At 34.4% G+C, this 16,937-nt stretch overlaps 1 protein-coding gene across 1 annotated transcript in view; it reads left to right on the forward strand.

Moving 5' to 3' along the window:
• The window catches only part of LOC150106941 (solute carrier family 35 member F3-like), a 101,411-nt gene extending 88,218 nt beyond the window's left edge, over positions 1 to 13,193 (forward strand). The window contains exons 5-7 of the mRNA XM_090392837.1: positions 7,367 to 7,556; positions 8,985 to 9,074; positions 12,533 to 13,193. Coding sequence (XP_090248963.1) covers positions 7,367 to 7,556; positions 8,985 to 9,074; positions 12,533 to 12,771 — 519 coding nt within the window. The 3' untranslated portion in view covers positions 12,772 to 13,193. The remainder of the gene's footprint in view (positions 1 to 7,366; positions 7,557 to 8,984; positions 9,075 to 12,532) is intronic.
• Positions 13,194 to 16,937: the final 3,744 nt, after the last annotated feature.

The following is a 16,937-nucleotide window of genomic DNA, read 5'->3' on the forward strand; positions in this document are numbered from 1 at the left end:
GGAGGCCAAGGGGGCCCTGTCCCCCCAAAGAAAAAGAAAAAAAACACTAGAAAATTTTTCAAAAATCTTTTCCTAATTAAAATTCATTTTTTTAATTTATGTTGTGTCTTCTATTTCTATACTACTTATGAATTAGCGATCACATAAGGTGGGAATACCCTATAGCTCTTGGGAATCACAGCCGCTGTGAATACAAAGTATTCACTTTGTATTGATCGCCAATACAAAGTAAATACTTTGTATTGGCGATCACTGCGGATGCTCAGTCATAGGTCGTATGCGATGCGTATTCTAAAATCATCTACTCAACTTGCCCCCCACCCAAGATTAAATCCTGCCAAAATGTGGAATTCTAGAATGATTGCATAATCTTTACAGTATTGTTTCTTAGCCGAATAAGAAACTCAAGGAGTTTCATGCCGAATATAGTAGAAACTATATAAAGTTCGGCGATTCCAAGAGTAAGCAAATACCTGGATACTGCAGCAACTGACCCTAAAGGTAGTGCAAGCTGAGGCAACTCATGTCTAAGGTGGAGCAAGCTCCGATCACTATTCTTGATATTTACCCATAATGTGAACTTAGCTCCTAGGAGCTGTATTTCTGTTCAACATTATGAGAGAAGGTCACTACCCAGACCTATATTCGGCATGAAACTCCTTGAGTTTCTTATTCGGCTAAGAAACAATATGGGATGTAATATCCCTTAACTTAAACAAGTCATGTGTCACCGAATTGAAGCCTTTGGCTCTTCATATATCTAATAATTTACAGTATTCGTTTTTCATCCATCTTGTAACATTTTAAACATTCCACGGGGGAAAAAAAAGCCAAAAATAATTAATTATCTGAATCTTCCAATATTTTCAAACATATATGTCCACTGCAGGATTTGAACTCACATTCTGTTAGTGACTCGTTAGAAGAAACTGAGATACTTAACATTAGGATGTCACACGGCTCAGTAGCTTCAACAGAATGATAATTAAAAAAAAAAAAGACCATTCTAATGAACTTCTTTTTCAATTTCTGGTAGGTGAATATGTGTGCTATAGAATCTAATGGCTGTTTATTTTTATTTTATTTTATTTATTTTCTTAAGATTGCATTATTAGTGTTGAAGGCGAACTATCACGATGCAAAATTGTGTTCTCCAACCAAAGACTATCGTTTACATCGAATCCACAGTGATGTTATAACTTGCTTGCCTAATTGGCAAACAGATAGCATATTTGCTTTTTTAATGTAAATGTGATGAGTTTAAATCCAATCGTTTTCTAGATTATTTTTTCCTAGGAGGAATAATCCTCTACTTCCGTATGAGACTCCGCATGTGTTCCAAGATGTGTAGTTACGACAAGACTATGAAGATTTTTCCCTCCTTTCCTTGGTGGTGTGCACTTATGATCTTGGTTGATTCTTTGTCTTTTCTTCAGTACGGTGACCATTCTTATTGAATTAACCGAGCGCACCTCAGTCCGAATTTGGGAACTGCATGGGTGAATATGGCAGTGTTTTTCCGTCTTGTTATCTAAATGGTGTTTCAACCTATTGCTTTACTTAACCATTACCATAGAAATGAAAAATTTATTCCACATTTCATTCAAATCTGTTATTCTTCATTAATGATGTGGTTCTCAACGAACAAAGTAAGCTAATTTAACAGGAGAAATGAAATATGAACGAAACTGGAACTTCCGTTTCTCTTTGTACTTCTTCTGGTTCCCATCTGCCATACGGCCGGGGGAGGGTAGCTATATGGTACCATTCTAGGGAGAGATGATTATGAGCAAGGTGGTATCCAGTTGCCTTCCTTGCCGTAAGTATTTATGACTGACTTATTCCCGCTTTGTACTGACAATTCCAATATACGAGTTATAGTTTCAAAACATTATAGAGAAATCGAATTCAAAATTACTCCATTACTCTATAAATAATTACCCCTTAAACCTTTTTACCCTAATTATCCTTCAAATAGTTACACTGCGTGTAGGCTTTTCTAAAGTATAGAAATCTGTCATCATTCATCTTAGCCATTTCGAATCCCATCCCTCTCTCAGATAATAATGATCAAATAGATTCAGTTATTTTCAATCCATTGCAAATCTTTTCGTTCATGTCAATCCGCTTTAGGTAGAATATCACTCAACTCTAAAGAAACTCAGTCAGTTCCTCTTAAGATATCTTGCATCGATTTTCAAGGCAGGTTCAGTTTTGAACTAAACTTTCTAAATCAAAAGGCCAATGGTGCAATAGAGTCTCTTTGAGACTGCGCTATGGAGGAGCAGATTTTGGAAATAAGAAAATCGTAAGACATTGATGTTTCTATTCTTAAAAACATCAATGCTTTTAAGAATCTCATACGCATAATAAGCTTTCCGAGTCACTTATCAAGAAATAGTTCATCAGCTACCTTTTATAACTAATTTAATTTATCCTTTTATTCACAGGCTGTTCCATTTTCTGTGTAACTAAGAATCTTTATTCTTGAACTTCTCTACTAATACCAGTCTATCTGGCTTCTGTTCTTTCATCCACTCTTTCTAATGTCTAACAATTACATTTGACTAAAAAATAATATAAAAAAATACAGGGCTCTTGTCCGAATGGCCGTTGCACCACTACAATGCTCCAGCACACAACTGTTACAACTTCTTCCGTAAGGCTTCGATAAATGATGGTAAGTAATTTATATTAAAGATATAGTTCGCCCACCATTTCTAGATCCCTTGTTGGATTTGTGCCAAGAATAGTCGATTCATGCTGAAGGGGAGAAAGAAATGAAGGATGTACGAATTGGTCGCCAACATGCGAAATCACGTGCTTTCTTGTCTGTCGCTGTACTAGTACTAGCTTGATTTTTGTTGTTCTCTTTTTGCATTATTTTTTTATTATTAATTTGTATGATGGATCCAGTACAGTCAACAAGTTCTATTGTTACACGTTTCAGTAGCTCTTGCAAAAGAATATTGAATAATGTGCTGACATTCTGCGAAAAAGAATCGTCAGAAGGCCGTCTTCTTGTTCCCCTTTCTCAAGTCATAAAACGTGCAAGTGCAATTGCGGGCGTATCGGGGTCGACTGTTAAAAGAATTCGTAGGGAATCAAAAGGTGAAGGTAAGCCAAAATTTAAATCTCCTAAAAAAAAAAAAAAAGCGCCAGAGAAAGAAAACCATCGAAACCGTAGCTTTGAATGATTTTGATGTAGACGTTATAAGAAGAGCTATTCACGAATTTTACGTATTCGAGAAAAGAGTGCCAACTGTTCCGAAATTGATTCCTGTGCTTAAAGAAAAAATTAATTTTCCTTGGAAAAGAGAAACTTTAAGGAAAATACTTCATGAAATCGGATTTTGTTTTAAAAAGTCCCAGAATAAAAGGAAACTTATCATGGAGCGAAGTGACATTGTTTTATGTAGAACGTAGTATTTGCACGTATTAACACTCTACGTACATTTTTCCAACTGTTATACAAGCAAAATAGTTACACTTTAAAAACAACAATGTTCGTAAAAGAAAAGCTAAATTTTCCGACCTGTAATAATAAACAAACTCAGTTTGTTTATTATTACCTCTCCCAGAAGACAGGCTGATTACCCTATTATCGGAATGGATTCTCCTTTTTCTGACATGCGCAGTAGTTTCGAGGGACCTCAAATCGGTGGGCGAACTATACCAAGTAATTTTATAACCATGGTTTTAATCCTTTTTCCCAAGTAAGCAAACAGACAAGTTTGCGCCTGAACGTAGTTCAAGTCTCATAGTGCAACACCAAGGCAACTCGTGGTAAAGGTAGCGCAAGCTCTGATCACGGTCCTTGATATTTCCTATAATGTAAAACACATCTCCTAGGCGATGTATGATGTTATACATTATGGGTGGGGGTAACTTGCCACAGATAAAAAAAATTTTATTCATGTATTTATTTATTTTCCGCCACAAAAGACAAGTAAACTAGAGAGAGTTCTGCCCTCTTCCATTAATTAAAGTACAGTTTTACCAACACAGTAATGCAATTTTATAACCTTGTTACGAAATTATATACAGAACTCCAGACAAATTAATATTAAACTAGATATGAACGTAAGTCTATAAGTTGTATAATAACACTGAATATAATTTTCTGAAAAAAAATCTATTCTCTATAAAATTATAAATTATATTAAAACCTATTATTTGAGAAATAATTTCTGTTTCTATATTTAAAATTTTTACTAATTTTATTAAATACCTTTCTAATATTTCAAACACCTCTTTAATTTTCTTATAGCATATAAACATAAGGGAGTATACCAATTAAAACCTTGTCTGGGATATGGAATAGAATCAATCGACCGTGAATGCGGTGATTGATTCATTCAATCCAATACCCTTGGAGGGTAATGGATGGCAATGCTGTAGCTAATGAAGTTCTAACTGAGGCTCGGCTATTGCTGTTACCCTCCTGCCATGATCAGAGCTTTAATTGTTCAATAACACCTTATCCCTACACTGTCCTCTACAGATAACGGGGAAGATGAAAAGCATTCTTGCTTCGCCCCTTTAAGCCAGTCCTTATAAGGTATATATAAAACCCTGTCTGGTTGCCGGGATAAGAATAGTCTCACTGTAGCCATAGATCATACTTCACAGGATCATTTCTGTAGTGTGGTTAGCGAGTTAGAGATATATAAGTGTGGTTATGGTTATATATATATATATATATATAATTGCGACAGCTCAGTTATTATCGACAAAGCGTCTCATAGAGGCACTTGATAATAAACTACAGCAGCAGATACAGAATAAACCCCGGACTGGGGCAAGAATAACACACTCGGTCGTGGGAATAGCTTAGCCCCCCCTCACCAGCCATGGCTTTGCCCCGTACGCATACCCTTGGAATCGAAGTTGAAGCTGACCTACGACCTCGATGTTTGGCCAAAGCCCTCATCGAAATCGTCGGCGCTGAGCAGATTTTTGGTTTTACTCCCTTTGGTGGTGGCCGCTTCCAAGTAGTAGTAAGGAGTGAACAAACAAAAGACAAACTACTTGCAGGATTCGAGTGTAATGGAAAAACAATAGTTCCATTTTTGGTAGGGAGCATTACCAAACTACTTAGAATCCCCAGATTCCCTTTAGAATATATTGAAACCGATGTAAAGATCGCAGGGGAGACTCTCAGCCATCTCATCAGATGTATCCCAGGGATGGCGGAAAAATTCAAAGAAGCGATAAAAAAATAGGAGAACCTGAACTCCTCCTCACAGGGGAACATGGATCTGACATCGTCAGCGCAAAATGGGGTGACATCTTCGTTGATGACATCAGCAAAGTCACCCCTGAGCAGGTAGAGGTAGCCCAGGATTTAGACGAGGAGGCAGCTTCGGAGTTCTTCATAGCTCTCTGCAAATTAGACATGGCCAAGGGAAGTGAGGTGGCAAAAAGAATAATAACTGCCCACAACAAAAGAAAGACACAGTAACCACCTTGTGGGGTTTCTGTACACAGCTTCACCGGTTGTTTCAGCTATCACAGGTATGGGAGGACCTGAGAACCCGAGCGGCGAAGGCTTACAGCGAGGCGGTGCAGTTCCTTGTGAGCTGCATCACTCGGGCCAGATCCTTCCTCCACCTCTAAGTTTACCTTTCAATTTTTGCTTTTATCTGTACTTTTTTTTTGTTTGTTTTGTTACATGTTTCCTTTTTAGGATTTTTCCTTTTTGTAAAGTGAAAAATCAACGACCGTTTTAGAAACGCCCCTGGGGGGCAAACAGCTAAAACAGGTCAACTGAGGCCTCTTTCACCTACTCTACCACTATGCATTCTATCTTTATTTCCTCTCCTACTATCTACTGACTCTCAGCCTATCTTACTCTACAGGCCGATGATGAAGATTTGTTGAACTCACAAATTATTATTATGCGTGTCGTACGAGGTGACTTAAAAGGGCACGCAGGGAGGGTGCAATGGATTGCAATGCTGTAGCCAACGGAGTTTTAACTGAGGCTCAGTTATTGCTGTTACCCTCCTGCTATGATCAGAGCTTATAGCTCCATATTATCCCATCCATACATTTTCTTCTACAGGGAATATGAAAAGCATGCTTGCTTCACCCATCCAGCAAAAAAAAAAAAAAAAAAAAAAAAAAAAAAATTAAATTAAATGCGAGCATCAGTTCGTATTTGTAATGTTTGGATACGGGCATTTTCTCAGGTTTTAGTGTGTGTTTTCTTGTGGGTTACTTCATACTGGTGGGGATTTCAGTTCTAGTGGTAAATAATAACCACAAAAAATAATAATAATAAATAAAGTAAATAAATAAACAGTGTCATAGCTATAGATTCCTAGTGACTTCTGATATCACACATACACACACACATAATATATATATATATATGATTTGCTAAGAAGTCACTTCCGAATTGTTGAATTAATTCAACAATTTGGAAGTGAATTCTTCAAAAGTCTTTCATGTAAAATGTTAGTTCTGTAAATTATTTTTAATACTCATGTCAACATCTGCATCTTAGTCATTTCTAATTATTTTAGCGTAAATTAGGTAAGGTGTGTTCTATTTCATTCTCCATGAAACTCAACAACAAATTTTGGATCCATCTCTGTCCAGCTTTTATGTTAATAAGAATATAGTTTTCGCAATATCGCATAACATCATGGAAAAACCATGATGTTATGCGATATTTAGAACCTGAAAACCAACAGTTTTAATAGAAGTTTTTTTTTTTCAATTCAGCCAAGTTAGTTAAAAATAGTTTATATTTAACTTTAAATTATTAAAATAATTTATATACGTCATTTGATTTAAATAAAAAATAAAAGTTATAGACAGATTTCATTTTAAATATTAAAATTATTTAGAGACACCATTCGTTATAAATATTAAACTTATTTAATATTACTAGTCTTGTGAAGGTAAGTTAAGGCCCAACGATCTAGTTAAACAAGCAGCAGACTATGAAGAGACTGACCTCTTCAAATACAAGAGGCCAAAAGCCATCCTAAATACTTGCAACAATGACTGATCTCCGTGCCCCCCAGGGCGAGCTCTCAGCTCATAAATCTTTCCTTCAATTCATCCTCCTTATCAGACAACGGGGAATAAAAGCATCTTGCTTCACCCTTCTGGCCAATGATGTTATGTTATGTTATGTAAGTTAAGGCTACATGAACATGTCCATCTCCTCAGCGATAATATTTTCATAATAGGGAGCAATACCTCGTGATATAATATGATTATCACTAATACATTTTCATAATAATATAATATAATATTATTATTATTATCACTCATACATTTTCATAATAGGGAACAATACCCCGTGATATATTAAACTTATGACCTTTCCTTTTTTGCTTCTGTTTCATAGGTTTTGTTCAAGAAGTTCATTGGTGACGTTACATTTGGGCAGCTATCGCTTTTCTTCACTCTAGTAGGATTATTAAATGTGCTACTTTTGTGGCCGATTGGGATCACCTTATATTTTACCGGCGCAGAGACCATTATTTGGACAAAGTTACCCTGGTTACCACTAGGCGGAGCTGCAATGCTACTTCTAGGTGAGTTCATGGTGTTTGTTTACAAATCTAAATCTTGTCTGTATATGAAGAATGGTGACAAAATACACGTATCATTTCCGCTTGTAACACTCAAAAACAATTAAGACTGTTCTGTAATTCTATTTAAATAATTTATTAGCAGTTTTAACAAATACGTTGGGTAACAAATATTGACTATAAGAATTTATTGTAGTGTTGCGATTATTTATGCTATGCGAGATTTTGGAACTTAAGATAAGGAATGTGAAATTACTATAGTCAGAACAATACTGATATTTCATGTTTTTGCCTTCTTCAGATAAACTAAATAAAAAAAAAATACGGGATAGAATAAATAAAATAAATCCTATATCGTCTTTTTAATTCCCTAACGAAGGCATCCATTCCTTTAGCCCTAACGTTTATAAATTTGTCGGTGGCCAGTTTCTACCCTTTGTCATCGTTGCAAATTGAGTGCCTTCGTAGGCAACGTGATAGATGAAAGGTGACAAGTAAAAAAAAAAAGCAGTTAACTTCCATAATTACATGTTTTTACTCATAACTGTGTAATTCAGTTTCTTTTGGCAAACTGCGAAGCACCCACATATTCCAAGTTACAACATCTTCCACAATCAATGAAAGATCTTGTATTTTGTCCTCACCCTCAGTACAGTGAGAACAGATTCGTCAACTTCAATGCCCCTTAAATACAATTGTGCATTATTTCGCAAAAGTACGACCACACTTCACCTCCCTCTTTCACAATTTTGTTGTGAAAGAGGGAGGTGAAATGTGGTCGTTTCTGTTGCTGTTTCTATTCTACCAGATATTTGTCTTTAATAATTCTGTGAAGAAATACACGCCAAAAATTCGTAAAGATGATTTTGTAAATCCTTCGTTTATTTGATTCAGTTGGTATAATTACTGCTGCTATCCCCCCCCCCCCCACCCACACACACAAACTTCCTTCCAACAGCTATTAACGTTGCTAGACAAAAAAGTATTCATTATAAAAAGTACCTTCCTCGCATTGATATTTAGATTATCCTGTCTTACACAAACTAGTTGCTACACTCCAATATTGTTATCGTGATTATGATTATCAACAGAAATCACATGAAAAATCGTTTCCATTTATAATCATATCTGTATTTGACACTGTAGTCAGCTATTCAAGAAACTACAGCACTCAAAGAATTTCATTATTATGCAAAAAACAAAAAATACGAGAACAATTAATGGCATATGAAAATTTCCTAAGAATTTAACAACAAAAACGTGCAAGAAGAGCTCAACTCAGTTTAGAGAGAGAGAATCTTAATATACATTATATAGATATATTATATATATTTATAACTCCATAGGACAGCATTCTAATATAATTTTTTTTTTTTTAGATGTTGACTATATTCTCTATAATATATTATTTATTCATTTATTTTTTTCCAGTTGTCAATTTTCTACGCAATATTAATAACGTGCCATCATACGAGCTATTTCTGACTGTGGGATTAGTATGTGCTGTTCCGTTATCTGCAGGTAAGAATTTTTCTCTTGCAATTTTGTGTTTGGTTTCCATGACAACAAAAATGTTTCATTGCTGCTATCTAAACTTCCATTTTGTTGAAAACACTAGCAAAAGGCAGATTGAAATTACACACCTAACAAAATATGATAGTGAAGAACAATAACAAAACAATGCGATTATACAGCCTATTATTGTTTGGGAAAGAAGCTGTAATGTACTCTGCTTATATGTGTTTGAGAACTGACACTGAAAAATATAAATAAAACGCCGAAAAATATTTTTGTTTGCATTTGGAGAAACTATTAACAAGATCGAAGTGACAAGCATCCGGAACATTTTGAAATATTTCCTAACACCTCCCCCTACTGGTCTACAATGCAGTTTCCATTTTCCAAAACTGTTTCCAAACTATCTATACGAAGATTCCTTAAATAATGATTGGATTGTCGATCGTACTTTCAAGGAAGTTAAGTAACTTGTACATACTTTAAATTCTCTACAAAATACTCTATCTGGCTAATTTTGATTTGCCTTCGGGTTAGGCCAATATCAAAGCAGGTACAATGAAAAAAATAGGGGAACAAGGTTCATCAGAATTCATAAAAAGGCAGAACATTTATCCTACAGGATGGATTGCCACAAGGATCTGTCCTCGTCTCAGCTTCATTCAACCTGTACAAGAGCGATACTCCTCCAACAGTTAGTCGAAAGTTTATCTATGCTGATGACAGCTATCGTCGCCCAAGACAGTAACTTACACGGCCTCGAGGAAACACTGAACAAAGATCTGAACTCACTACAATATTACTTTGAATGATGGGAACTATCTCCTAATTCCAGCAAAACTTCTGGTCCTGCTTCCCAACTAAATAATCACGAGGCTCATAGAAAACTAAAAATAAACTTGTGTAACAGGATTCTAATTAATGAAAGTAACCCTCGTTACCTTAGTGATACAGTTGATCACTTACCGAAAACTTTTGGAAAAATAACGAAGTTAAAGATACCTGTCAGGAATAGCATGATAAACAAGCTGACAGGCACAACTTGGGGTGGTAATGCCTCGATTCTTAGAACAGCAGCCCTGGCTCTACGCTTTGCTGTTGCGAAGTATTTTTCGCCAGTTTGGAGACGAAGTCCCCACATGATTCTTGTGGACACAAAGCTTAAAAATAATAATGAGGAATATCTCTTGTACCTTATAATCAAATCCTCTTCTTAGCTGTTCTTTCCCTACTCACTTCTCCATGCCTCAGAAGAGAAGAGGCTATCATCAAATAATAAAAAAAAATCAGAAATAATATATGTATCCATTTCTTCCTATTTATCAAGATATCTCTTCACCGAAAGCTCGTCGCCTTGCTTCCAGATCTCCTATATGGTTTGTGGAAATACCAGATGATTATCCCCAGGACTGGCGGAGAAGTCTCTGAAACGAACGACAAGTACTTGATCACGGATCCAGCTATCAAACCGCCAGGATTCAATTTATTTCGACACCTCGGGAGTCAGCTAAACATATTTAGAACCGGGCAAGGCCGCTGTGCCCACTTATTGCATCTATGGGGAATTTCACAGTCATCCCCTTCTGCGTGTGTGGTGCTGTGCAAGCAACATATCACTGATGACCCCCCCTCCCACACACACACACCGAACAAACTCCTTCCCTGGAGGCCTCAGGAACTAGCATTTACTCTCAATAATTTCGTGCAGTGAAAGTGTAGTTCATGTGTCAGTGAGAGTCTGAATCACATGCTCATCTGATGATGTAAAGTCATTTATAAGACAAACAACTGAAATTAAAAAACAGTCTTTAATGAACCTTAATTAATGTTTATTAAATACATTTATTCACTGCGTCTTAACTGCGTCTAAACACAGGACTAAGGGTCGTCACATTACATAATCATTTATATCACTGAACGTTTTTTGCTTCCTTTAGGTAAACTAGTTGTTGCAAATCAAACTCTTAAAATGCTCTTCAGTATGTAGACATACTGCCGGACCTCTAAAGATAAAAATAAAAAAAAAATCTCCAATAAGTAATATTCCATCAATAAATGCTTACCGAATGATCGATCATCTCTTATTTCTAAATTCATGAAATGAGCAACAAATATATGGCTTATCTCTTTAGATAATTTTAGTTTGCATGTTCCACTACATGTGGCATTTCGACTTTACAAATAAATAAATTTTATGTGTGTGTGTGTGTGTGTGTGTGTGTGTGTGTGTGTGTGTGTGTGTGTGTGTGTGTGTGTGTGTGTGTGTGTGTGTGTGTGTGTGTGTGTGTGTGCGTGCGTGCGTGCGCGTGCGAGAGAGAAAGAGCACATTCGTCTTCTCCTATACCTGTTACACAACATGCTCCATCAGAGGTATGTGCTGCATTTTGAACCATCTAAACCTTTATTTGAGCACCTCTAATAAAAAAAAATTATTAAATGTAAAAATACTGGATCCTCTGAAAACGTCTTTTAAGCGGTACAATTAAAAGAAATTCATAACAGAGATAAATAAGGTTTTCTATGCTAGCATAATAATAGCATAGAAATCTCGTTTGTGAGGCACACAAGATTTCCACAGTAGCATTCTTGTGTAGTGATATCTCTCCTCAACAATTGAAGCCAGAGTCATGTATACTGTAGACATAAATTACTTTTGTCTAATTTTTGCCATTAAAATGATCAAAATAAAATCATACTAACAACAACAACAACATCAGTAAAAATAATATTTGATCATCCTTTCTTGAACTCGAATGGCTAAAAACTGAAATTTTCTGCACGCCAGAGTACCACGCTGGTTAAATGATGTGAATGGCATGAGCTATCTATTAATTAATTTCCTCAAATGCAGTTAGGAATTGTTCAGATTGGAATTTTAAAATGTTGATATTTTCACTGTTTTCGCGAGAATTATTACTGATGAAATTTACGCTATATATATATATATACATACTTCGGCGATGCAAAATTATTCAAATTAAGTGGATATTGAATCGACCATTAATTCAAAGCCGAATAGAGAAACTACAAGAGTTTCGAAACTCTTGTAGTTTCAACTTGTACTTCTGCAATCCTCCTAATCACTACTGCATATGAAGTAAGTGGATCCAACTTTAATGGACTCCTTTGCGTCCTTCTTCATTGTTACGTCCTTCTCAATTTGCTTTGAAAAACTCCTGTCCAACACAGGAGTTTTTCAAAGGATTCAAAAGAAGAAGAATTCCAATTAACTTAGACTCTTTTTATTTATTTTTTCTAACTATAACATTTTATTTGTTATGAAATACAGATAATTTAATATAAACTTTTAAAAAAAATCTTTTTTGTATTTACTAAAATAAAGAACCAAAAGGCTTCAGTTCGGCGATGCAAAAATAATGCTGGATCTAATATCCACTTGATTTTTATCATTTCTTTTTGTATTTATTAGCCATGCAATCATTTTAATTATTTTCTCTCATCAGTTATAGATGTCCACCATTATAAAGTCATTTTTGAAGGCATGAAACTGGCTGGCATCCTGCTCATAGTCATCGGATTCCTTCTCGTTCTTTTGCCAGATAATTGGCCTGATTATATTACTCGTTTACTAAGATGGAGGTGGAGAAGAGGGAAATCAAATATCAAGAGAAAAAAACAAGAACCTTCAACAGGTAATACCCACTGTTCTAGACTGAGGACACCTAGCGGTCATGTGAAGTAATAGGAAGTCCACCGCACAACGAATTGAACTTCCGATTAGACATGCCCCAAGCGTTGACCAACATATCAGCCACTTTCGTAGCATATGAATCAGAAAAGAACTTTTTTTTTAGAGATTTGATTACCTAGTCAAGTTTTTACTCCTATAGAAAACAGGATATTAGAAATAAGAGCCAATTATCTTATGCGAGACAGTCATCAAAGTAGAGTCTTTCTATAGAAAAGCCAAATGTTGGCAATTTGTGTGATTCGTCTTATAAAATAAACTAGAAATTTTTAGAATTAACAAGGAAAATATCTGCATTTCTTGCAGAAGTTTTTTCCTTTGTTGTTGATTTTTTTCGGCTAAGGAAACAAAAACAAATATATGTGAATTTCTGTATCTAGTCTTAAGAGTGAGAGCAAGGGCTCTTTTTACATATGACCTTGCAATATTTTCATAAATGTCCCAAATAGTTATCTAACTGAAGTATGCCAAATTATAGTTCGAATCTTGAATGAAGCCATAATTACCAATCTCTCTTCTCTTTCATCGCCTTCAGGTCTGACTGCCTTGCAATAACAAATTTATATTTATTACATTCTCATTTATTTATTTATTATTTATTACATTCTCATTATGTTTTGACCTGCGCAAAACTTTTCAACAAATTTTATGTAAAACTTAAAATGGTGTATTATTGCAACTTTATTATACTTTAGAAATTTTGGATTTTTAATTGTTTTAAAATTTAAAATTATATTATAATTCATAACAATATATTATTGTTAGTTTTATTTTAGTAAAGATCTAAATAGTGTTCGAAAATGTTTTCCTTTTCCTTTCCTGAATAGATAAGATAACCAAAATTGAAGTTTTTTTTTTTCAAAATGCATGCGTATACATTTTCGTGAAACAGGATTACTAATAAAAATGCTGCAGATTTTAAGATTTATTCAATGAGTAGATGATTATGTTGATATCCACACTTTAGTCAATCGCGCTAAATGCAAAGCTTATCGTATTTCTCGATGACATTTACATCTTGATTTCAAAGCATGCAAAGGATCTTGAAAGAAATGTGCAGGATAATTGATGCAGTGTCGAATTTCATTGTTCGCGAGGATGGGTCAAGTGGGTATTGGCCATATGCAAACAGCAGTGATAAAAATAATGTCTCTGCCTGGGTTAAATTGCTTTTTAATTTTATTTCCTAGAAATCTTGAACTACGAGGAATCTGTATATATAAGTCAATGGTATGTGTTCCAAGGCTGGTTTGCTTGATTTTTAGGAAGAAAAACAAGAAGAAAAATTGCTGTCACCATTTTAAGACTGAAGGATAGCCTCTCTAAAATTCCTACTCCTGTCATTCTTTTTTTCTCTGTTTCTTTTTCTTTTTTTTTTTTTTCAGGCAGGTAACGTGTATCAAGCCACTCAGCCAATACGTCTTCTATGTTGAAGTCCAAACTTCATTAATTCGTCGATGAATATATAGCTTGACACCTTCAATATCAAAGAACCAATATCGATAACTGTTATCGTTTCACGTTTCCAGTATCATCTTCAGAGATTTCCTGAACTTTTATGAATCACTTAAAATAGTGGAAGAAGCTTTTTCTTTGCTGTCACAGAAGCTGGAACGACACTATTATTTTGTTTTATTTTAACATTGGCGACTATCCAAGTTTCAAATACTGTTTACATTCGTACGAGATTCAACATCTGCCATTTCAACAACTGTACAAGGCATTTAATTCGTAATGATCCACGTTAAATTGCTGATATAATCATACTTAATTCCTTAGTATTGCTAAATGTCCAGTCTACCGGTATGGTGGTGGTGGTGGGGGAGCATTAAACTAAAAGAAAGAATATTCTTTCTAAATTACTTAATTCTAATTAATATTCTTTCTGAAAGAAAAAACATTACTTACATATTATTACAGATTTTTTTTGTTCTCCGAAATATGTCATACATGCCTCATAAATTAATAAATAAATACCTATGCTGACCAATAGTCCTTATAAGGACTGGCTTAAAGGGGCGAAGCAAGAATGCTTTTCATATTCCCCGTTATCTGTAGAGGACAGTGTAGGGATAAGGTGTTATTGAGCTATTAAAGCTCTGATCATGGCAGGAGGGTAACAGCAATAGCCGAGCCTCAGTTAGAACTTCATTGGCTACAGCATTGCCATCCATTACCCTCCAAGGGTATTGTTGGATTGAATGAATCAATCACCGCATTTCACGGTCGATTGTTCCCCTTCCACTCTAAATCCATGCTGACCAATAAGCGCTAGTGTTATATTATGTACTTAAAATATATTTTATAAAAAGAGGTGTTTTATAATAACTGTTAGTTAAAAACAACAAATAATAAAAGTAGCCTTATCTTCCTAGAGTTTCTTTATATTATTTACATAACTGTGTATTATATATACAATTATATCACATATATTTCTTTGTTCAACTTAAATAAATTTCAAACCAAAATAGATCTTTAGCGATATCGTATATGTAAGTTCAGAGAAAAAGAGAGATTGGAATTACTTGGTACGCAACTTTAAAACAAATAAATAATATCGCTTTGGAATAAAAATGATCTAAAACAGAGAGATAGAGCATGTGTGTGTGTGTGTGTGTGTGTGTGTTGAAATAATGCTATTTGTGATCTGTGTGCCAAATATGTAAAGTTAACATATGTTACGTTGTTGTTTTTATTGTGTCCACAAGATGGCGCAGACCGTTGTCATTGATGTATCCTCTGTATTTATAAATAAAAATCCATTATGGAACTTGTGAAGCAGTTGAAAAAGTATTATTATTATTATTTAGGTATAATTTAACTCAATCAATGTATTTGTATTTTTCGATAGATTGTATAAAAATCGTCTTATTTCCAACAATAAAGAAGGATATAAGCGGATATCTTTCTTTTGTAAAGAGTTATTAATGAACTAGTCTTGTTCGCATATTTATGTCAATATATTATATATATATTCATTGGAGCTATATGGATATTTATGTCAGTATATATTCTATAATTTATACAGTTCGTGTACCATCTGTGGACAACTTCTCTGTATATAGCTTACATTTTAAAGATATAAATTGCTATATGGTACTGTCGTAATAATTATTCCTAATATTTGACTGATTTTTGTTTTCTGATTAAGTATATTGCAGCATTAATAACACGTGCAGATTGCCTTTCGTGTTTAAAAGTAATGAGAAATTTTCTTTACTCATTTACTCAAGAACTGCGCAACCGCAGCTGTCAACAGCTGCAGTTGCGCAGTTCTCCGTATTTACATTCTAAAAAAAAAAAAAAAAAAAATTAATGCGTAGGAATAAACGCTAAACTAATTGGAAAATTCCATCTAAAGCATAAACTTTTATTGACGCTTTTTTTTATTTACATTACTTCTGGTTTACTTCAAATAATCGAGAAATGGTGAACGCCTTTGTAATAAATCTTTTTTTTTTCAAACAAAACCGCGCATTAATTATAATTCTTCCAAATATTTTAAATACTGTCCATTTACTACATGCAAAAAATGTTGCATGCATTTCAAACAATAATGTGAAAATTAAAATCTTTCAAAAAGAAATAAGTTAAGGAAACGTTGATCCATTAGTTTAATGCAGTGAGAGAGGAGGGGGGGGGGGCAACATCTTCATTCGCATTAGTTCTAAGCTATAATGTTTCTATTCATCTATCATTCGGGACAACAGAAAGAAAGGCATTCAGCAAAATATATAGTATATGATTATTTTTCATGTCTGTTATTATAGCCACACTTGTGATGAAAAGACAAATTAGTGAAAAGTGTATAAATTTAAATAAAGATTCTTATTAATCAATAAACTGTATAATCTGTTTTAGAAATTTATTTTTTGTTTATTTTATTTTGTTATGGTCATTTTGAAAGGATTTTAGCCACTTGGAAAAACGCTTTCGAATACTGAGGATGTGATTTATCATATGAAGATGAAAAATATATATACATTAAAACATCAAATTTAGTTGAAGTAAATGCCATTTCTAGTAAAACACAGACACACGCACACACACTAGGATCAGACTATATAATGTCCTGTCTAAAACAGCTTTATTATATGGAAGCGGAACATGGACCATAAAAAAAAAAAGACGAAAAACGAATTCAAACAGCAGGAATGAAA

The sequence above is a fragment of the Typopeltis vanoorti genome, chromosome 5 (genome assembly GCF_054136105.1).
Source record: "Typopeltis vanoorti isolate ZY-2024b chromosome 5, IOZ_Tvanoo_1.0, whole genome shotgun sequence".
NCBI classification, from domain to species: Eukaryota; Metazoa; Arthropoda; class Arachnida; order Uropygi; family Thelyphonidae; genus Typopeltis; species Typopeltis vanoorti.